The sequence below is a fragment of the Sturnus vulgaris genome, chromosome Z (assembly GCF_052056855.1).
Source record: "Sturnus vulgaris isolate bStuVul1 chromosome Z, bStuVul1.hap1, whole genome shotgun sequence".
In the NCBI taxonomy this organism is placed as follows: Eukaryota; Metazoa; Chordata; class Aves; order Passeriformes; family Sturnidae; genus Sturnus; species Sturnus vulgaris.
The window spans coordinates 7,292,038-7,315,571 of record NC_142283.1 but is presented as its reverse complement, the minus strand read 5'-3'; the positions used below and the strand labels follow the sequence as shown (position 1 = coordinate 7,315,571).

Genomic DNA, 23,534 nt, shown 5'->3' with positions numbered 1-23,534 from the left:
TGGGGCAAGCCGATATTCTGCTCTAGAAAAAAACTTTGGTTTCTGTGTCTGCACATAAGCATGACAGAAAAATAAGAATTAGATTTGTTAATGACAAGGCTAGTAAGAGATCACTTCGACTAAATTAGGATCTCTTCATGGAGGTGAAATGAAGATGGAAATGGCTAGGAAACAGAAATGAGCCACATACACATGGGTCAATTCCCAGGGAGTAAATGAGTCACTGGATGCACAGAAAGAAAGAGACTTTGAGAAGAGGAATGTATTCTGTGAAAATAGTACTGATAAAAGGCAAATCAATGAAAAGAATAGCTGGCTATTCATAGCAAGCCAAAATTATTCTGGGAAAAGCTCAAATGCTTGCTATGTTGAGTGGCATAAAACTTTTCTCCAGAATTATTCTACAATTTCAGTTATTTCCTGAAATTAGTTCTTGGTAGGCAAAGAACAAGTTCAAGAGCACCTGTGAAAGTTGCACATTTTCAGACTGCTTTGCTTAACTTCACCATACAGTGTGCAAAACTTAGAGCCTTTAAGAGTTCTTTTCACCAGCACGTGAAAACTGAATGGAAAAGACAGAAACGGTCCAGGGAAAATTTTAGTAAGGAAAACCAGCCAAAAATTCACTAACTAGTAAATTTAACCTCCACCTCCAGAGGTGGGGGAAAAAAGGTTATAATATGCAGAAAAGATGGGAACAACAAGCCTTAAGAGTGTTTCCATCAAGAACTGTGCCAAGTCTAGTGTACCTCGGCTTCGGGGTGACAAAATCGTAGATTTCCTGTCAGAAAGATGGAGAGACTGTTTACAACGGCAGGTACTGAGAGGACAAGCGGTGAACGGCTCCATACTGAAAGAGATTTAGATTATATTTGGGAAGAAATTCTTCCTTGTGAAGGTGGTAAGTTGCCCACAGAAGCTGTGGCTGTCTCATCCCTGTGGAAGTGTCCAAGGCCAGGCTGGATGGAGAAACCTGGGATAGCGGAATGAATGAGCTTTAAGGTCCCCTCTAACCCAAACCATCATGATTACACGGATTTCCTTCAGATTCTTTGAGTCAGCTACTCTGGAGAACAAAGAAAAACAAATGCCATGAATTTTGGACTTAGCAGAACTCTGAAAATGGGTAGTTCACGAGCAAACTAGTTTCGCTGAAAATACACTGGGATTGGTGCAACACTGGATACACATCTTTAAGGAGGCAAATTTAGCAACGGCCTTCACTATCAAAATGGTTGTAAAGATGCATTAAAGGGTTTCTGCTGAGCTCTGACAGGACCCGGTGCACATTAATACCCTCAGCAACTGATAAATAAATGGCATCAACCTGGAACCGACCGTACACGTTGGTAATACTAAATATTCTTGATGAGCTTCAGAAATATTCAACAGGAAAAAAAAAAAGAGGAACAAGAAGTATCAGGGTAAGTGTAGCGACGTGCGCACGAGACGCGTAGGGAAGCAGGAGGGGCTCCGAGGGAGGCCACAACCGATCTTCAAGTGTGCACAGACTACCAGCGTTTTGACCAAAAAAAGACAGACAAAAGGCAGCGCAGGCAGCTCTCAGAGCCGACCTGCAGGGCTGAGGGAGGGCCGGGCCCGTGAGGCGCCACGCCCGCCCCGCCCCGCCCCGCTCCGCTCCGACGGCGGCCGAGAGCGGCCAAGCCGCGTCCTCGGCGCTCTCCCTCTTCTGCCGTCCCGGGCAGCCGCTCCGGGAGCTCCGCGCCCGGCTATGGAGCTCTGGCAGGTGCCGCTGAGCTTCTCCCGCCTCCGCATGTTCCCTTTCTTCGACCTGGCGCATTATGTCGCCTCCGTGCTGGCGCTGAAGGAGCAGCGGGGTGAGCGGGGCGAGGCGGGACGGGGCGGACACCCCACACCCCCAATCCCGGTGTTTCCCCGTGTTCCCCCTGGGTGTCCAGCCCCGGCAGGGTGAGGATGGGGCCCCGAGGTTACTCCATGGCTAATGGGATTGATTGTCTGCCGCCAGCATTAGCCCGTCTGTCCATAAGCGATGTCTCACTGCCCGCAGAAGACACCCAGCCGAGCTTTCATCGCTTTCCAGAACTTAAGAGGCGCTGGCGAAATCAGCCAAGACTTCTGCTGGGGCCTTTTAAATTTTTTATTCAGTTGTTTGTTTCGGTTTTAAGGTCTCAGGAACAAAAGGGCTGAGGCCCCTCAGAGTTAGTTTTATGGGTGCGTGTAGCACAGGCCAATATCTCTCTGCCCAGAATTGCGTCTAAGGGGAGAGATACTAAACTTTACATCCTTCACACACCCTGTTTGTGCAGGAGGGTGTTAAGGCGATTCTGCCGTGTAGGAAACAGCTCAGGACTCTCTTGGGTAGGTCCTGTGCCAGTGGCTTGTCAGCGTTTTACCCCATAGATTGTAAAGTGAATTTAGCAAAGCTTTCCACTTCAGCTAGCGAGGTTTTGTATGGGAGCACATCGTGGCATTTCAGTCTCTGCATGCTCTCTTACAGAAAATCTTTTACACCGTGGCTGTTAACTCCAAGCCTGCCTCTTTTTTTATTTTTTATTTTTTTTTTATTTATTTTTTTTTTTTTTTTTTTTTTTTTTTTTTTTCTGTACAAATATAGACACTGGCCTTATTTCAATGTTTAGAATTAAGCTACTTGTGGTGTGGGTTTAGACATGTTTACAGTGAATGTGCATCCCAGGTGATAACTTGATAACTGTGTATGAAACTGAGCTGGCTTTTGGGATTACAGTGGAAATTTGGGAGCTGCTGCTTGCCTCAGATTTCTAGGACTCTGCACTGTTTAGTGAGAGCTTGTTCTTTGTTCCTTTCCTAAGTGTTCTAAGGTGAATTTTGACCTTCTGCTGAGGAAATGCACTTAACAGACTGTGAAGACTCGTGTAAAGTGCTTATGTATTCCAGAATCTTCGCCAAACTTTGTTAATGCTGCTAAAATTTTTATGGTGTGCTGGGCTGTGTCATTGTATAATATGTCTGTCCCATTTAGAAAGGGACTTTCTGGCATTATCATGCAATACCTTTAAACTTTCCTCTGGCATGGGCACACCTAAAGCTGTGATGAGAAGATCACAGGATAGAGGCCTCTTTGCTTTGCATCAGCACAGTTTTAGTGAGACAACACTTACGGAAAGTAAAATTGCTGCCAGGAGTCTGGTCAGATCCATACTCTTATTTTTTTTTCTTTTTTCTTCTCAGCTTAATAGCTGATAGTTCAGAACTCCTGAGTATTTTCTAATACTTGGAATTAATAACTGTAATCCAGGTGACTGCCTGCTGACCTGTTTCTCACTTCCCAAGTGGTTTGAACTGAGTATTAAATCATAACTGAAATAGCAGTTATTATGAATACTCAATGTGGGTATATTACTGTCGATTAATGCTGTCTAGGCTTTATGTTCTTTTTGGAAACTTACAACAGTAGCTATATTTGACAGGGAAATAACAGGATAGCCTTGAGTGCCTGGTGATGTAAGAAGTATGTGGTCAAGTTACAGCCACATTTATTTTATCCCAGATTACTGTCTCATTAAAATACCAACCCACCCCCACTGCTTAAAATCAGATTCAGTGTGGGCATTTGGATCATGGATGGGTGCACAATAACTGGGACTTTTCCAATCCTCCTAGCCGGGCTTTCTTGCTCACTTGTGACTGGCAAACTACAGCTGTGGAAACCAGCTTGTTACTTTCTGTGTGTTTCAAAAGAAGAGTTCTTGATTAGTGCTTTTAGGATGGCTTAGGAGTTGCTTGCTTGTAACTCCATCCAGTAGTAAAACTGGCGATTTTTGGGTTTTTTTGGGTCAGAGGGACAGCAAAAGGTATTGATGGTTGAGGATGTGTCATATTTGGTTTGTTCCTGACATTTTCATACGACGTGTTCAGGAGATTTGAAGAGAAATAATTTCTTCAGCCTAGTTTTGCTCTGTTAAGTCTCACTCTGTAAATCCTTTATCTTAAATAATGATATTGTATGTGGTTGAGTGGGAAAAAGCTTGTACAAATCCTCCTGGTTTGCTCACTAGATGTGTGTGTAGAATGCATTGCTGCCTATTTGGAACATGCCAAAAAGTTTAAATCAGATATAATCCTATCGGCAGAAATAGTTGCTAAGGGTTTATTTTGGTTTGTTTGTTTTCCTGGGTGTTTTTGTTTGTTTGGGTTTTTTGTTTTGTGTTGTTTGGAGGGTTTTTGGCTTTTTTTCTTGATGTGGTTTTTGTTTGCTTGGTTGTTTTGTTTTTTTTTTAATGTTATTGTTGTTCAGGAACAGTATTGAAAACTGTATTCAAAATTAGTCCTTGTGTTTTGAAACCTTTCCTTAACTTTCTCAAGTGTACATCTGCAGGGCTAGTGGCCTTCTGGCAGATCCATTGCATGGTTGTGTGATGCCTCATTAATTTTAGAGGATGCATCAGAGGACAAATATAAATGACCAGTTTGTATTAAAACGTGTGACCTACTTGAAAATGAATTTATCTTCTGAAAGGCTACACCCCAGTCATAATTTAGGTAGCAATGCTGAGATGATCTTTATATTAATATCAATGCCTTTTGCCTCATTGCCTTGTATATTTGGTATATTCCTTGTTAGAAAGCAGGTCTGAATTGTTAAAAACTGGCATTTGAGCCATTTCTAGTGCTGACCAATAGAAAAATCTTGAAGTGCAGTAGAATTTCTGGTTTCTTGACCTTTTACCTGTAAAATGAAGACATTTACCTGCATTAATGTAGAACTTACTGGTAGAGGGCAATCTGGATGTACCTCAAAACTTAAAACCTCTTGCTGCCAGTTGTGAAGAAAAGGAGGTGTGGAGAAGTTGGTGGTTGTTGGAAGGCAGGAGAATGGATTTGAGGAGAGAATACACACCTAATCTTAAACCTATTCCAAAAGTAGTAAACACAAGCCATTAATATTTTGCAAGTGTATACTTGGAGCACCAGGTACTGCAGTTTGAAAATTACAAAATAATTAAAAATAAAAGAGATTTTATATTATATTCTGATATTCTGTGATGCTTAGGAGTGCTCATTTTTATAAATTGGCTGTTACATGAGCATTTAGATAGAGCTGCAATACTTGGTATCTATGCCAGCATTAAAATTGGAATGGTCTTTTTAATATATTTAGTGAACTGTGGTGAGGGTGCTGTGTGCTTTTTTAAATGTTTGAGCCTCTCATCTTGGATAAGACGCTTCTTTTCCCACAGAAATGCCTGATAAACCAAAGCATCTACTCTGAATTGGGAACAGATGTCAAATTTCATTTTGGGGCAGACAGTAGTGCTTTTGTGGACTTCAGCCTTTGGACTACAGAAAATTAAACTTGTTCAGGCAAACAGACCTCAGAACCAGTGTAAAGGGGAAGCTTTGGCAAGACTGAACTTTTAAAGTGGAAGGAAATAGTCAAAATAACTACTCGAAGATATTTCTAGCTTTGGTAAAATGTTTTCCTCTGAAAATGGTTAATACTTCCCGTTACCTCCAGTGTAATCTTTTAATATTAAGTATTCTTTTTGGCACAGTTCACTTGCATTTTAAAAAGATAGTTAATTTTAAAGATAATGAAATAAACAAAACTGTCAACCTTTTAATAATGAGGGAAATTCACATTTATTATTATAGTTCAAGGTAAGCTTTTTTCATCTCTTCAAGAGTGCAGGTGAAAACAAATTGATAATTATCTTGGATGCTGTTTTCATTTTGGCCAGCAGTCACAGCAGGATATTACAAGGAGAGAAAGGAAAACAATTACCTTGGATTCTTGGAACACTCAAAATCAGAAATGGAATTCCTAGAATAACCCTCCAAATGTTAGCAATCCTGTTTAGATAAGCACTTAGGTGTTTTTAATACAAATCTGAAAGCAAGTGTGTGTCCCTGGGTCAGGCTGTTAACAGCAAGTCCTTGCTGCTATGCTCTGAAAGCTTTTTCTTCTTGGTACCCAGATATAACAAACTAATGCACAGAAGATGTTCAGAGAACACTTTGCCAGCCTTTCACTTCTGTTAAAGTCACCGTGCCCTAAGGTTTGTATTTCTGGAAGATTTTCCTGTGAGAGCCTGCCGATTGCTGGAGGATTTTTTCATTACCTGAAGGAACTAAATTGAAAAATACTGACCTTTAAAACATTATGTTATTCTCCAGTTTTCATTTCTGTTTATGGGGGGTTGTTTTTTTTTTTTCCCACAGGAGTTGTGGAAGTGTCGGTCCAAAGTCCATTGGCCTGCTGGTTTAGTGCAATGCTTTATTGCTTTGGGGGTTCAGTTTTGTCTTCGTTGATGCTTGGGGAACCTCCAGTAGCATTTTTGGCAAAGACCATAAATATTCTACTGGCATCTTCAGTCTGGTAAGCAGCCAGTTGGGTAAGATGAGTGATATTGGCTCTAAGGACTCTATGTGCTGTAAACTGATACTGTACCATCAAGGTTCCATGTAAATCAGATTTTTTTCTTGAAAGTGTAGTGAATTTTGGGTCTCTTTATCCAGAGGGTCACAGAATTATTATGATCCTGTTCTCTGGGAGTAGAGAGCAACTCTTAACAGTATTTTTTGTGTAACAAAATACTTGGTTGCTAGATTAGACTTGCCTTAGAATTTTATTGTATTCCTGGTCAAACAAGTGCAAACATTGCTTTTAAATGAAGTTAATTCAGTTTGCTGAACATAAGGTATATCATAAATGCAGTCAAGTTTTTCAAAAGTAACTCTTGAAGACCAGAACCTGGCTGATGTAAAAATTTCGGACTTCCCTGTAACTGAGGTTCCATGACACATCATTCCTCCAGTTCCTACTATCAGACACATATTTATTTTTTTTTCTGTATTTCGTTCCTTCCCAAATGGGTGGGAGTTGTGGTGGAAGACAGTAATGAGCTGAATTGTATGATTGAATCAAGCATGAGGCAATTCGGCCTGCAATTTAAACAAAAATTGTTGAGCTATTTTCATATAAATGTGGCCTTCCAGTGGAGTTCATTTGTTCTAGAAAGTGGTCTTTGAAGAAAACTGCAAACTTAACAAAATTTATGACCAGCAGTGTGGTTTTGAATTTAGGGAGCTCAATCACTATATTTGGGTAGTCTGGCCTGCTTAAAATCCTTTAGTTCCACTAGTCCAATTAGTTTTAAAATTGCAAATTCATTAAAGTGGAAGCAAGTGTTTCTGTCTGTCTGAGTATAGTTTTATGGTCTTTACGTTGCAATAGAAGATGACATATTTAATTTAGACAAATGGGTGAAATTAATAATATGTATCATTAATGAATTATTAACAGAGCTTACAGAAGCTGCCTGTGTTCTGTTAATCTGAGGGCAGACTGATTGCTTGTTTCATCAAGTGACACGAGCTAGGAGAAACCTGAAGAGAACAGGATTGCTGTTTAACTCACCGTGATCAAATGTGATTTGCTGTGCACAATTTAAACGAGGTTTTAGTGAGGAGCTGTGAACGTTATGAAACGCTTTAAGCTTCCAGCTTTACAAAGTTCCCTCTTCCCGAGTATAATGACCTTAATTCCTGGTCCCAGATCATGCGAATTGAAATTCCCCAAGCCACTCTTGGAACTGGAAACTGGAGTGGAGTTGTGCTGGGCTTGAGGAATGCTCCTGAATAGACTGTAGGACAGCGGCATCTGCTGTTAGCAGAGATTACAGGCAGGAATGCTGTGGGGGGCCGTCAGTGCCAGCCTCAGTCCTGTCACCACTGCTCCAGGGTCCTGAACACACGTTCTGCAGATGAGAATTAATTCTGGTATGAGTTGTCTGGTGAGTAGGTGGCTTAAGTAGCTTTTTGCAATAGCCTCTGAAATACATCCTCTCTCTACATCTTTGGCTTCATCATATCAGCTGAAGCCTGGTTGCATACAGAGGCATCTGACTTTACAATAAGAGATATAAGAAAAGGCTCCAGAAATTCTTGGTAGGCAGGATTGAGATAAAAAACCTTAAAAAAAAGGGGCAGTGTCTCTTTTTTTTTTTTTTTTTTTTTTACAAAAGAAAAGTTATCCTTCTTTTTAAACACTTTCTCCGCTCTTATGCAATTATTACTCTCTGACTCCAGTGCTGAAATAATCTACTTAAGATAACTTAATCAAGATACTTAATACTGATTGGGTTTTTGTGAATGTCCCAGTAGGAACTGAATTTTGTTTATTGTTGAAGAGATACAATAAAACACTACATAATCTAATCTTTTAAATTTACTGTCACTTAGGATTTAACTGTTGGCCATCTTTACTTGTTTTTAAAAGCAAGTTGATCAAAGATGTGTTGAGTAGTGTTCTTTCAGTGCTTTGAATAAAGAAATGTGCTTGTAACTGGCAAGCTGGAAAAGCTAGAATTGGTGAGTACTAAGATGTTAAGTGTGTTTAAAAATAGCAGTGCATTTCATCTAGTATGACATTAACTAGTGGAGGCATTCTTGCTGAAGTTATGTAATTCCAGGTACCTACAGTCTAGAAGCACAGAGTCAGCATTTAATTTACCACCCTGTTGTAATCCTATTAAAAAAATTTCCTAAACAAAAAGCCAAAACAAAACAACACCCTACACTGAACTGAACAAAAAATAGCTCACAAAATAAACTCAAACCACACAAAGTCAATCAGATACCACTTCAATAATTTGAATTGTAATAATATTGTATATAAGGTGTAGAACAATTGAGAAAATATAAAGCTGTTTCACATGAACTTTAATGGATTCTTCTCTGGGACAATGAGACAGTACTGTTTGGGTTTGGTGCAAAAGTTCAGGTGTGCTGAGAAGCTTTTCAAATTTGTTCCAAAATGTGTGTCACAAGACTTTGAGTTGTCAGTAGTGTATCAGGCATTGCTAGTCATATTCCAGAAATATCTTTAGAGATTATGAAAAGATAATTCCTTAGCATTATGAAAAGACAATTCCTTAGCAAAAATGTGGCTAATGTTTTTTTCTGATGATTTTCAGGTATCTAGTGTTCTACTGCCCAGAAGACATATTCTACCGCTGCTTTTCCTTGATGCCTCTTCGTCTTCTGGTGGCAGGAATGAAAGAAGTGACAAGAACTTGGAAGATCACAGATGGCATTGCACATGCAGACATTGTCTACAAAGATGCCTGGCTTGTCATGGTAGCTGTGGGCTGGGCCAGAGGTAAAGTGCATAGCATCTTGTTCTGAGGGTTTGGGGTTTTTTGGAGTGGTGTTTAAATGTCTGTCCCCTCAGCAGAGCCATCCTTGCTGTACTGGGCATGGTGGTCTTGATGCAGTCTGATGTTCCCTCGAGGAAGAAGCCTGTGCTGCAGATTTTCTGCCTGAATTAAGGGTGACATTGAAGGACTTTGATGGAACTTCCCTTCAGAAGGCCTTACTAGAACTTGTAGGATGGGCAGTTGATGATAATAAAGAAGTAAATCTTCTGTGTAGCTGTTGCTGAACTTTCCAACAGCATTATTGCCTCAGAGCTGTGTCCTTGCAGGAGGCTGAAGAAGAGAACTGGTTATCTTAGGTTTCTGGGTTGTAACCATTACTTGGTTTTAAGTATGAAGATGACTCTCCTTGCCTGCCCGTCAGTTGGAACTCTGGAATGAGTTCTGAACGCCTTCCTGACAGCTGTATTTGCAGCCACACCATCAGGGTCACTTCAGAAATGAGTTGTGCAGCTCTTGTTTCTGCTTGATTCTGTGCTGCTGTGTGAATGTGATGATTGCATCAGTTCAGATGCTGTCACTTACAGGCAGACCTGAGGTTCTTGCTGAGTATCTCAACCTCTGAGGTTTCCTGGCTGTTGTTCGAGTCTTATTTGCATGAAAGGTTGGATTAAGTCTTTTTAAGTCTGGACTTTGGTACCACATTTAGCACCTGGTGTCATGAGTTTTTCTGGGAGCAATGGCATAGTCAGTTGCCATAAATCTCTGCAATTTCAGGTGCTGGTGGTGGCCTAATTTCCAACTTTGAGCAGCTGGTGAGAGGAGTGTGGAAACCTGAAACCAATGAGCTCCTGCAGATGTCCTAGTAAGTTCTTTTAAAAAACTGAAACAAGTTAGCTGTTATTTTGCTAACTCCTTCTGTTGATGCTTACTTTCAGTGGTTGAGGCAAAAAAAAAAATATTTGGACATATTTGTACTCTGTTTCGGTGTGTATTCTTTGAAAGATGGGATGATGGTCTTTGGGACTTTCAGAAGATGTTTTAATCATTTCATGTCCACAGCCCAAGAGCTGCAAATGAGAAGAAAAGTCAACAAAACTTGTCAGAAAGTAGTAAAGACCTAGTGGAGAGTTGCTAGAAAGCAGTATTGGCTCAGTTTGTCTTACAGGGTCATGGTCTTCTGTCTAAAATGAAAGTACAGTGGTACTTGAAATACACAAGTGAATTTTGGTGTATTTTAGTGTATGTCACTAAGATGACTTCCTTTGAACACTGTCACTCTTACTTTTGCTGCCAGTGCCATTTTCCTCCAAAGACATCAATTATTTGAGAAGGTACAAATTGGTTATTCAGTGTAGCAGAAATGACCTGCAAGATGGGAAAAGTTACTTCTCTTGCAAAAGCAAAGAATGACGAATATTACAGGTCTCCTGGTTTTCTCTGTAAAATAGGAATTGGAACAGGCTGGAAAGCCACAAGCTATTATTGTAAGTCAAGATAAGGTCACTGTGATAATTTCCTAAAATTCTTTTGATCTTTCCCAGGTTACAGTCAGGTCTTTAAAAATAATAATTTTATTTTTTTTTAAAAGCCATCTTTCTTTTCAGCAGCCACTCCTAGATACAGAATAACAGGAGAGACATTTGTGGTCTTCTCTTCAGCAATATTTGATCTTTTTGTGGATTGTGTTAGTTGTTGGCTTTTTCTGAAATTCTACGTATTTAGAATTTCTCTTTCTCTTGTCAGTGCCTAAATGGCAGTCTTAAAGTAAACTTTCAGAAGAAAATGTGACTGTCAAAAATAGCACTGTAGAAACAAATGAAACTGTCTTTACAGGTGCAACATCAGAGCAGTGCTTATTGCTTGGCATGACTTGCATATATTTTCCTTCTTCACTGTAGGTATAGCTCAAACTAACTCAAAAAAGGTTTTTAAAGCTTTATTTATATATAAATCTTAAGAGCATTAAGTTGAACTAAGTTAAAGAGTTAAACGCATCAAACAAGTGGATGAGATGCCTGTGTACACACAGTAGTTTTTTTGGGCTTCTTGAGCAGGAAGTTGATGCAGTTTTTTGGTCACTGAAAAGACAGTGAAGAACAGATCTACAGTAGATGCTCTGTGATAACAGGAATGTCACCTGTACATGTCACATGCAGATTAAGAAATGCACAGAATTCTGGATAACTGACCAAAGATCTCTTGCTTTCTGGCTGCATACCTAGGAAGGGATTTAGTACCACAGCAAAGATTGCTGTAAGCTGGAAATAGATTGGAAGTCTTTGCATGTCTCAGGTCAGCACAGCTGTGTTGACAAAACCGGGTAACACAGGCCTGGCTCCAGTCAGGTCTAAGCTGATAGAGCCCCAGAGCTGCTGGAGTGTTACAGTGCACCAGGACTTGGACTATGTTACTCTTCAATACCTTAAGCAACTCCTTGGAGTAGTTAACTCCTGGAGTATAGTATTGGAACCTGTTTTTATGTCTAGTCCAAGTACTGTGAGCTCTGTAATTTAACTCTTCAATAAGATATATTAGGAGAGGAAGAAGAGGATCAAGTCTGAATAGAAGCAATGATTTGAAGAGTGTTTGTCAAATAGAAGTTTGCTGAATGTGCAGAGTAGTGCTGGACTTGATGATTTATGGACAGAAAGCATAGTAATTGTATATAAAGTGAAAATCTTAATTTAGTAATAGCTGGATTTTGGATTTACCATTGTTACCACAAGTTTTCATTAGTTCTATTCAGAAAAAAATCTTTTTCATACTAAGAGCACATATTGCTTTCCAGGCAGCTTCCACTGTAGAGCAGAGAAGAGAAATTAACATTCTTTGTTTGATTTCTAGCCCTGTGAAGGTAACTTTGATAGGAGCAGTTCTTTTCACCCTGCAACGCAGACAGTACTTGCCAATAGCAAAACACAACCTTGTGTTTTTATACACCATCTTTCTTGTTGTCTTCAAGGTAAGAATTTCAAAGTGTTGCTAGTGACCAAATAACATAAAATATTTTATTTAATTGTTAAAATGCACGCTTCTAGATAGGAAGGCCAGCTCCTGCTGAAGGCATGTATTTAGTGTTCTGTACATGAGCAGAATGGAGGACCTATTCTGTTACTGATTCTGTTCAGTGTATGCAGGGGACAGGGAAGAAAAGAAAAAAATCAGGAATTTTGGCTTGTATGTCTGTAATCTCAAAAAAAGCTTATTATTGTAGAAAGAAACTCTCTGTCTTTTGTGTATACCTACGTATTCACCAGTGGATTTGTAAAACCAGCCAGCTGGATTCTCATTTAAAGTGTTCACAAAATAAGTGTTTGGGTGGGAATGGAAAGCATACCAAAACTACTTCAAAGTAGCTTGTAACTATTTTGTGATAAAATAGACACTACTTCTTTTGAAGTCGTCAGTCCTTCCAGTCTTGTTCATTTCTTGTTCATTTTTCTTCTGGATTACTAGTTTGTAAGAAAACATAATCTCTGTTAGCAGATATCTGGCAATTTTAAGAACTTCAGAGCTGGTGTTGAAAAGACCAGAGAATGTGTGGAAGTGTGGCTGCCAGTCTCCTTTCTGTGAAGGAGCTGACAATTTTAATTCTGCAGAAGTTACTTTTGGGAGCCAAGACTTAAATCTTTTGTCCTTGGTTTTCCATCTGAATTGATAAAGGCATTGTTGAACTGTGGATGCTGAGAATGGAGAAGGAAAGGAATGTTACTCTGGAAGTGAGAAATTGCAGGTGTCCACCGAAGCTGGCTGCCCAGCTGCATTGGAGTAACTAAATCCTTATGCTGATGGTTCTACTGACAATCAGGAACTGGACCAGCCACTTAACTAGTGAAGTCATAAAGCAACAGTGTATCTGGCATAATCCTTTAATAATGTCTCCTGGAAACTTATATCTCTGAAGGCTATAGAAACTGTTGCAATATAAACTTGTCCAGTACCCGAATCTGAAAAATGGGTTTTTCAGTCCTGATTCCATATTCTGTGTCCTAAGGGGTGCCCACCTAAATCTCTGAACTTTATGGAATTAATATGGCTGTCTGGAATTCTAATTAAAGCCTGGTTATGCACCTATACATTCAGGTCCTTACACATTGTATTCCTCCAGTTTAAGTGGAAGGAAGCCACTCTTGTTCAATGTTTTTCAGTTTGAACAAGGCACAAAATTTACACGTAAAAGTTGCTCTTCACCTTAGTTGTATGGCATTAAATGTGATTTACTGTCAGAGTGGTTAACCTTACAGAGAGTATTTTTGTGCACATTGTTTATGTATAACTCATAGAATCATAGAGGGCTGGAAGGGACCTCAGAGATCATCCAGTTCCAGCCCCCTACCATGGGCAGAGACATCTTCTACTAGACCAGGTTTGTCAAGGCTTTATCCAACCTGGTCTTGAGCACTGCCAGGGTTGGGGTATTAGCAACATCTCAGGGCAACCTGTATCTCACCACCCTCACAGTAAAGAATTTCTTCCTAGAATCCAGCTTAAATTTTCCTTTTTTGTCATGTTGCTACAGTTCCTGATGAAGAATCCCTCTTTGGCCTCCCTGTAGATCCCCTTCATAGCTGTGCTGAGAGTGTTGGTCAGAAAGAAAAGCATTCTTTGACCAATTTTGGCTAAAATGAGCAGACTTCTGTTAGTGGTGTCACAGCTTCATCCTTGTGTAGAAAGTTAAAAATGCCTTGCACCCCTTCTGCTTTAAACTTGTTTACCTGTGAAGCCATCACAACTTTTATTGTAACTTGATCCTTGTTCTTCATAGGTAAAAATGATGTTGACAAGAGATGCAGCTTCTCCACTTGCTCCCTTTGAGGCTGCAGTGGGCCAAATGTTTTTTGGCTCAGGAAAGACACCTTCCAAAGTGAAGGGTGAAGGTGTCACATCTTCCAACGGCTCTTCAGTCTGTGACCAGCCTTCTGAGCAGCACCATGAGGGTGCTAAGAAAAAACAAGCAAAGAAAACAGAATGAATGACTTTAAATCCTTGGGATGGTCATGAAGATGTTTGTCTTCCAGATTAGGCTGGCTGAGAAATTTCTCTAAGGAAATGAGGACAGGGGTGTGTTGTGGTTTGCCTTTTTGGAATGTATTACGTAAGCTATGTGTAAATGCACGTTGGATTTGTGAGTTAAAACTATGAATTTTTATAGTGGTTAAAAGTTTACTAATTTTCGTATTTGTGATAACTTCAAGTGCTTACTTGTTAAAAAGATAGTTTCAAAAATGTGACAATCATATTTTTAATTTTTTTTCCTACTGTATCACTTGTTTCACGTCTTCCTATCTCCTAGTTCTTGTTTCATTTTGATAACTGATTTGTACTGTCAGGTGTTCACTGTAGCACATCCCAAATAAGAAAGTCATTAAGTTAGACTTAAGCACATTGCACTGTGGAAAACCATAAAAATGTACCGATTTAATGCCTTTAACTAGAAAAGTAACTGAATTATTGTTGTAATTCACATTGCATTGGTCTAGATTTTCTTCATTTCCTAAAGTAAATATTTTTAAATATTTTTCAGTGTTCTGAAATGACAGTACATTATCTGGCACTTTAAAAAATCTTTACAGTTAGCAAGTAGAAACACATCAATATTTTTGTTGTTGGCTTACTTGGACTCTATTTGCAAGCATTTGAGATGTAGGTGGTTTTTGTGATATTGGTGTTTTGCAAGTGATTAGTAGTTATCTTTTGGTTCATTTGAGTCTAGACATTCTTTGCCTTCATGTTTTTTCCAAGCATATGCACTTATTTCTTTGCAAAGACGAACTTCATTACAAAGAGGAATACTGGACAGTACACTTACTTTGTTTAGTCAGCACCCTAAACTGCAAGACAGGGATGGGAGCAGTGGGAATAATCCAGGAGGAGTGGTCAGTGAGCTGCTAGAACACCTGGACACTCCCAAGTGGTGGGATGGGATCCACGCTGGGGTGCTGAGAGAGCTGGCAGAGAGCTCACTGAGCCACTTCCAATAATTTACCAGCAGTCCAGTTAACTGGAGGTTGGCAAATGCGACACACACCTACGGGAATGGTCAGAAGTAGGATCCAGGGAGTTTCAGGCCTGTCAGCTGCCCTCAGTGCCAGGGAGGCCATGGAGCAGATCACCCTGAGTGCCACCAGCAGCAGGAACAGGACAACCAGGGCATCAGGCACAGCCAGCCTGGGTTTGGGACAGGCAGGTCCTGCCTGACCAACCTGATCTCCTCCTGTACAAGGTGACCTGCTCAGGGTGAGGAAAGGCTGTGGCTGTGTCTGCCTGCACTTCACAAAGCCTGGGACACCTTCTCCCACAGCATCTCCTGGAGAAACTGGCTGCTCCTGGCCAGGACCCTGTGCTCTGGGGGGAGAACTGGCTGAGGGCAGGGCCGGCAGTGCTGGGCAATGGAGGCACATCCAGCTGGGCTGGGCACAGCGGGGCTCCCATGGGATCAGCCCCGGGGCCAGGCCTGTTCAACATCTCCATCCAAGGGCCGGCTCAGGGCATGGAGGCCGTGTCAGCTGGGACAGCCCCGGGCTGGGTGTGAGTGTGGATGTGCTGGAGGGCAGGAGGGCTCTGCACAGGGCTCTGCACAGGCTGCATCCATGGCATGAGCCCAGTGGGGTGAGGGACAGCCAGGGGCAGTGCTGGCTCCTGCCCTCGGCTCACAGCAACCTCCTGCAGCTGCAGGCTGGGGGAAAAGCGGCTGGAAAGCTGGGACAGGCCCTGGGGGTGCTGTGACAGCAGCTGGACACGAGCCCAGGGGTGCCCAGGTGGCCAAGAAGGCCGATGGCCCTGGGCTGTCCCAGCAGGAGCAGGGCAGGGACCGTCCCTGTGCTGGCCCTGCTGAGGCCACAGCTCGAGTGCTGTGTCCACTTCTGGGCCCCTCAGACAGGAATTGAGGGGCTGGAGTGTCCAGAGAAGGGAATGGAGCTGGGGAAGGGTCTGGAGCCCCAGGAGGGGCTGAGGGAGCTGGAAAGGGGCTCAGCCTGGAGAAAAGGAGGCTCAGGGGGCCTTGGGGCTCTGCACAACTCCCTGACAGGAGGGGACAGCCAGGGGGGATTTGGGATCTGCTCCAGGGAACAGGGACAGGAGGAGAGGGAACGGATTCAAGCTGTGGCAAAGGAAGGTTAGTTTGGATATTAGGAAGAATGTCTTCACAGAAATGGTGAAAAGTGTTGGAACAGGCTGTCCAGGGAGGTGATGGAGTAAACATCTGTGGAGGGATTTAAAAGGGTGTGTAGACATTGCACATGGGGATATGGTTTAGTGTTGGACTTAGCCATGCTCGGTTAATGCTTGACTTGAAGATCTTAAAGGTCTGTTCCAACTTAAACCACTCTTTAATGTCACAAGCACTGAAAGTTTTTATTAGCATTTGCTGAAATCTTGCTGCTTTCTGCTTGTTGCATCTTTTTTTTGCTCAAGATGTGAAGCAGTTCTAAGTGGCGTATACTTCATAACTGAGAACTTTGGCATTTTAGAGATGTTACAATACATAAGAACAGAGTCTTTTCAGAGGAATCTTTTCAGTGATGTGCCAATTTTTAGAATAAACTATTTTTACAAAATTAGACTATTTTCTTCAGAGAGTACTGCTTTGAAGAATATTGTTCAGCAAAGAGGGGTTAGGTTAATCTTTGTGCAGAGATGCCAAAGAGTATGTGGAGGGAGATCTGATTTGAAAAGATGAAGTTCTAGTTCCAGGTACATCTCTAAATTTAGAAAAGCTGTCACCAATGCTGTGCTTAGAGAAAAAAAAAATAAAAGTACCAAAGAAATTTCTTGTGCCTGAGTAGTCACATTTCCATGGTGATGACCAAAAGCGTTGAACTCAGTTTGAAATGCAACCTCATTGCAAATATGCTGTACCTTGAAAGCTAAAATTGCTATTTTTTTTAAACACTTAAGTTTTAAAACAAAACACCCCAAACTCTTTGGACAAACTAGCAGTCATATTCCTTACATATTACTCTGAAAATTTGCATTCAGTTACAAATGCTTGGAGTATTCACTGGGTGTCTTGTTTTTTTGTAGCTTGATGTCATGGATTTACTTGAAGCTGCCAGTTAACTAGTTAACAATCAGCTAGTTATCAAGCAACACCAGCACACGCTGCCTGTCCATGCTTTCTTAAAGTTTTGGATGTTTTTCTGAATAGGTGTAATTGTGTATTCTAGATCACCATGCAGAATAGGATTGTGGTATGGAACTGTATTGCACATCTGTGAAATTCTGCCTGAAAACAGGCTATTCCTAGCCCAAGTCAATGTGAACATATGCTTAGACTAAGTCTTTAACAAGTTTACAATTAGAGGGAAAAATATATTGTTTTGTATTCATTTTCAGAGTTCAGGACAACAATATTTAAAGAAAAAAGAAAGCTTTCCTGTCTGAACTCCTTAAAAGTAGTACACAACACACAAAAAATGTATATTGTTGTGAGGAAGAACACAAGTCATAGTGACAGAAATCCTGTTTTAAGCACCATGAAAACAAAATTTTGTGTTTAAAGGTATCCCATGCTGCTGAAGGATGGGCACTCAGAAGAACTCCATGCTGAATAACTTCATGCAGATATTCTGAGAACTACGTTTTACGACACGGAAAAAGATAACAAGTTGCTCAGGGTTTAACCTGAATTCTGTAGGGGATATTAATACAGTGTGTCCAGGATGCCTTAAATAAACAGTTCAAGTCTTCTGTCTGTGGTAAACTTCTATGTGTGAGAATTTCGTTAACAATTTCTTGTAACTGTTCTGGTAAAGTGTGTCACATTCAGCGCAGCTGCACACATGAACTAGTTGGCTGTATCTGATTTTGTAATTAATCTGATAAAATGAGAAGATGCTGCCTTGTGCCAGTATAAACTGAGTCATTCAGAAATTGCTTTATCACCTCAGTTCTTGGGCTAGAAGGGCATATTCCTGATTAAACCAACTGCTGTTCTGTAATTTCTACTAAATACACCCAGGTTCTTTAAAAAGGAGTACTTTAAAATTTGCTTCAGGAACAGAACTGAAGTTTCCTTAGACAATAAATGCTATTTGCTTTCCTCTTCTGTTTTTTCTCCATTTTATTTTATTGGGAAAAAAAGTGGAGGTGGGAGGATGTCACACAAGCAGTACCATCATCTGAAACGTGATTCTTCAATGTATTGTTAGGCAAGACACAGTTGTTCAAGTATTTCAAACATCTGTCTTCTGTAGGAATTTGAATCTGCTCAGCATGAGGGGAGTGCTGAAATCTAACATCTTCCAACAGTCTAGACAGTGAATGCAAGATTTACTCAGAGTGAATACTCTTAATTTATAAGGTGAATCCTCATTTCTAAGGTCTAAGTGAAGTCTTAAAATGAGTAGCAACAGAGAAACACCATTTGACGCCAAGATGAGAATCAAAAATGTGTTGTAAATAGTGATTTGCATTTGTTCTGATAAAACTGCCTTGTTAAGCAATCAAAAGCCTTTTGTGAGATGTGTGAAATTGTTCAGCAAGGAATAGATAGTAATATGAAGGCTGACAGAGAAATACATTAATATTCCCAGGCAAGAACGCTGATCTGCCAGTGGGCTTTATCTACAGTCAGGGAGTGGAATGTGGTGATCAAAATGGCATCCCAAATAAAAACCACTGCAATCTCGTGTGATAGTTTATGCACAGCAATCTGCAGCAGCGTTGCACAACCCCTGGTGTCAGTAATTGCTGGTGGGTGAGAGGCTGGACGTGGCTCAGCCGTGTTCTCTGGCAGCCCAGAAAGCCAAACGTGTCCTGAGCTCATCCCACAATGTGAGCAGCAAGGGAGAAGGGATTTTACCTCTCTCCCCTGCTCAGGTGAAACCCACCTGCACCTGTGGGGTGCAGGAAAGACATGCACCTGTTGGAATGAGTCACAAAAATGATCAAAGGGCTGGAACATCTCGAACATCTCTCCTATGGAGACAGGCTGAGAGAATTGGGGCCAAGGGCTCCTGGGAGACCTCACAGACTTCCAGCACCTAAAGGGGGCTTGTAAGAAAGAAGGGAACAGACATTTTAACAGGGCTGTAGTGATAGGACAAGCAGTAATCGTTTTAAGCTCAAGAAGGGTTAAATCAGATAATATTAGGAAAAAAGTATGATGAAGGTGGTGAAACACTGAAGCCAGTTGCCCAGAGAGATGGTAGATGCCCCATCCCTGAAAACCTTCAAGAGCAGGTTGGATGAGGTGCCAATCTAGTCAAAAATGTCCCTGCTTATTGCACGTGAGTTGGACTAGATGGCCTTTAAAGGTGCCTTCCAACCCAAACTATTCTGTGATTCTTTGTTTCTATGAAAAAAGATTTCTTCAGTGTTGAAGCATGTCAGAGGGGTTGAGGCAGCCCTTACCAACTGTGGAAGCTGATACTGCCAGTGTCGTGTAGTTCTTATGAAAGGAACTAAAGAGCAAAAAAGGAAGAAACATGCATCTAAAAGAAAAAAACATGTGTCTACTTTGTTGTCTTTGGCTGAAATTTTATCAAGCTCTCTGGCACATTTCTCCACAATAAATTTGATAAGAATTTTTTTAATGATAATAATTTGAATCAGAGTCACCTTTAGTTTGGTCAAATTTTCTCCTCCCCTTAAAAGAAGACTGTTATCAGACAGTTGAATGTCAAGGCTAAATTAGATGGTTTTGGTTTTTAAGTTGGACTTTTTCGTGGCCAAATTTGGAATAAAACTACTGGAAGATACTTTGATATAAAGCTTTTTGGCACACATTCTGTCTTCTGAAAATAATACCCATTTATGGTCCTGGCGTGTTTAGGAATTACGTGGAAGTGTTTTTGAGTGTCTTTCAGTGAAATTTGAGAGTACCTTTAAAGCACTTAACAAGTAGATTGCACTGAGCAAGATGAAAATACAAACTTACATGGTTCTATTGTCATAGCAGAATGTCAGAAAAATCCAATATGAAGAAATCATTTTTTTTTTTTGTATTTTTTGAAGAGGGTACATTTATATTTTATAAATGTATTTTATATTTTGAAGAGTTTTATATTGAAGAGGGTACAGTTTCATGGCAGCTGCTTTGTCACAATAGTGACTTCTGCAGTTCAAATGTTATTTGCATGAAAACTTAGCTCTTTCTACTTACCTGCCACCCATCATGCACCAAAGCTTGGCTCTGACTTTCCCAAAGTGAGCTATTTTCCTGCAAAGGAGGCAGTTGTCTTCTGATGTTTGCTTTCTAGCTCCTGGAGGCCTAAAACAACAGCAGAGAGAGAAGGCTGAGTGCTTTACTTGAAATTTTCAGGCTGAGCTGAAGGAAAGAGTGGGGTATGGGAGCAAGACCCATCTCTCTGGGCAGCTGGGGTGTGTTCTTTGGCTGCAGCCCAATTACTCAAAGTATTTTTAGTGGCCTTTAGTTCAGTGTAGCAGGTGGATGTTAAGAAAAACTCTCCTGTCTGATCATTCAGATGCTTCTCTGGAAGTCACACTCATTCTGCCTGAGGCTTTTAACTGCTGGGACTAAAGCCATGTTGGAATTTGGAATTAAATAACTAATGTTCCAATAATTTGGATATCTTCTCCTGCAACAAATACACATGTGCTTTTTATTTATTCTGGACGTTATGGATTTAAAAGTTTAGGATCAGGTTGGATTCTTCTGAATCCATCTCTCAAAGTATAATCCAGATGTCCTGTAGCTGACTGGTGTTTAGAACTGTCTTGCCAAAAAAATGGTTCCTTAGAAATCAAATGTGTCGATCTTTTTTTTTCCCCTTCTCTTATCTTCACCTAAATCTCCTGCTGATATCAGATTGAAGTTTTGTTTGAGAAAGTTTGGCAGGAATTGGATCATAACTGAGTTTAGAAGAAGCTGAAACACAAAGGCTGTTAAAAAAACAAAGTTTCAAGGCTGGTGTCTATTAGGTAAGAAGATGCTAAATGCTAAAGAGTTTACCAAAATCCAATTAAAAATTAGTGCTAATACTTTGGGGAAAGCAGTAAATTTTCAGGAAACAAACTCAGGCATTGCTATTGAGAGTATCCACTGCATGCAGACACAGGAACCAAGTTTCCAAACTGTGCATTGCTGTGATGGTGTTTGTGATGGTGTTCTTTCCTCAAATGCAAACGGAACGGAGCACAAGGTTAATGAGCTTCAGACCAAGCTGAAGCAAGAACACAAAGAGTTAGGACAAGGTGGAGTAACTCCTGGGAATGCTATGCAGCATCTTATTACACGTTATAGCAAGAGGAGGGAACCCAGACTGTTGTCAGAAATTAACTAGGAGTATGGTTCTAACACTGGTACAGCCTTATTGTTGCTGACCTGAGAGGTGACGTGCTGCCTTCCTGAGTCTGTACCTGGTCTGTATGGATGTCTATGATACCAGAGCATCAATGCTGCAAGGAAAAGCAATGATTAAGAAGGTCAAGCTAGGTAAGACCCCTGGGGATATGTTTGCAGCATGAACTACAAGAATGTGACCAGGCATTTCAAGTTACTAATGAGAATGTGCTTGTGATACCTTTAAACAGAGCTGATTTTAATTTTCTTTTTTTTTTTTTTACCCAGGGTGAAATGATGTAAAAAAGAGTGGGGTCTGAGCACTTCATTAATGCCAGAAAAGAAGGAAAAAAAAAAAAAAAAAGAGGGTGTTGAAAATTATATTCCTAGTAAAATGCATCCTGGCTTCTAGGCATGCAGTAAAGTAGACACATCAGGCAACACAGAATCCTTAGTGTAGGCTTCTTACTGCTCATCCAGAGACATCAGACCAGGGAACCTACTAGATCTTCTTTATTCTGAAAAGAAAGAACAAGAAAACTGATGAAAGTTATGGGTTGGCTCTGGCACAGGGAGTGACTGACTCAGCAGGTCGGCTGCTGGCTCAAGACTAGCAGAAGAGAGAGGAGAACACTGCCCATCTCAAAGTCTGCAAAATCAACTCGACCCTGATGCATGTGGAGAGATTTTGCATAGCATAGCGATTTCAAGTGGAGCTGGTAAGTAATGGACCCTGAGCAAGCAAACAAACAAACACACAAACAAAGAAAAGCCATTTAAGTTGCACAATGTATAATTAAGCTGTGGAACTCATTGCCTGCAGTAGAAGTGTTAGGAATGGAAAGCAGTTAGATACCAGCTGTGGCTCAGGCAGGCCTCACAGAGTTTTGTCAGATGGTGGGAGAGTATTTTGAGAGAATCACAGAAGGGCTGGGGCTGGAAGGGAACTCTGTGCATCACCTAGTCCCAAAGCAGGGTCACCTGGAGTAGGTGGGAGACTCCACACCCTCCCAGGGCAGCTGTCCCAGCTCTGCCACCCTCAGTGGGAAGAAATCACTCCTGGTGTTGGGTGGAACAACTTATCTTTTAGTTTATGGCCATATGAGTGCATTGACCTGTTCTCCAATATTCTCTTGGCAGACCCTGTCACCCAGGGAATGGTGCTGACAGTTTTTTTGGGGAAATTACAGGGATCAGCAAATCTGGAGCACAAAGGATGGCTTCATCCTAGAAAACCCACCTTCCATGAGTGTAGCATCTTCCCTACCAGGCAAACAAAAAGCTCCTGGGCTGGAGAGGCTGTTGGGCTGATGGCTGTGCTGCAGCAGCAGTGTTTATATTTGCCTCTGGAAGGTGGGCGCTTGTTTTGCTAGTGTGTCCTCTCTTCTAACACAAAAGTCCTTCTCTTGCCTCTCTGCAGTTCATTATTCATTATCTTTCAGGATCCCGCATGAAAAGGCATTTTAGATGCATTAATTATTAGTGTTAAGCACAGCTGCTTTGTCTGAGGGCTTTCTCCCAGCTGAAGATGGGTTTGAAACATATTTTTCCAAGAAGACTGTATTGGATTTAGGTCTGGGAAGCAGAGAAAGCAAATAAAACTCTTTTGTTTTAAAAAAAAAATCATGGGTGAAAATTATTTCTTCCCTTATTTTAATTAGAAGTATTTTTGTTTATTGAAAATTATTGTTTAATTCATCATGGGGAAATGGTCAAACACGAACAAAATTAATAGTTTTTGGAAGAATGTAATTCCTTCAATTACTTTCAATCATTTGCTTAGGTATTAACAAAAAATTTTCTTGGAAGCTGCCATCTCACTCACAAAGGAGACTTTGAATTTAATGAAGCAAATATCTGCTGTGTAAAAAGCACACTTTTTTTTTCTCCCAAGACAAAATTTTTCTTTAAGACCCCTCATAGTACAGTACAAAAAATTTCTGTGATGATACAGGGTTTTGAAAGCTTGTAGGGTGGGGAGAAATTCAGGTTGTGGTCATGTGCTAACATTACTGATGACTTGCTTTGCTGTTTAGGTTGCAGATAAGAGTTTTACTTCTATACTCTGGCCACATTAAAATAAACATTGTTCTCCTGTTGAAGGGCCTCAAAAAGCTTCAGTCTGAAAAAAATTGAATGGTTTAGTCTTATTTACAGCAGTCATGTCC

At 40.7% G+C, this 23,534-nt stretch overlaps 1 protein-coding gene across 2 annotated transcripts; it reads left to right on the top strand.

The window, feature by feature from the left end:
• Positions 1-1,638: 1,638 nt before the first annotated feature.
• Positions 1,639-18,162, top strand: TMEM38B (transmembrane protein 38B). 2 transcript variants are annotated; one of them, XM_014883873.2, is made up of 6 exons: positions 1,639-1,838; positions 6,184-6,340; positions 8,940-9,124; positions 9,897-9,984; positions 11,967-12,084; positions 13,888-18,162. In XM_014883873.2, the coding sequence occupies exons 1-6, from the start codon at positions 1,733-1,735 to the stop codon at positions 14,092-14,094; spliced, it is 861 nt and encodes a 286-aa protein (XP_014739359.1). In that variant the 5' UTR covers positions 1,639-1,732; the 3' UTR covers positions 14,095-18,162. The 2 variants fall into 2 exon arrangements, with proteins under 2 accessions (XP_014739359.1, XP_088013274.1); XM_088157148.1 differs by lacking the exon at positions 1,639-1,838 and adding an exon at positions 3,252-6,020.
• The last annotated feature ends 5,372 nt before the right edge of the window (positions 18,163-23,534 follow it).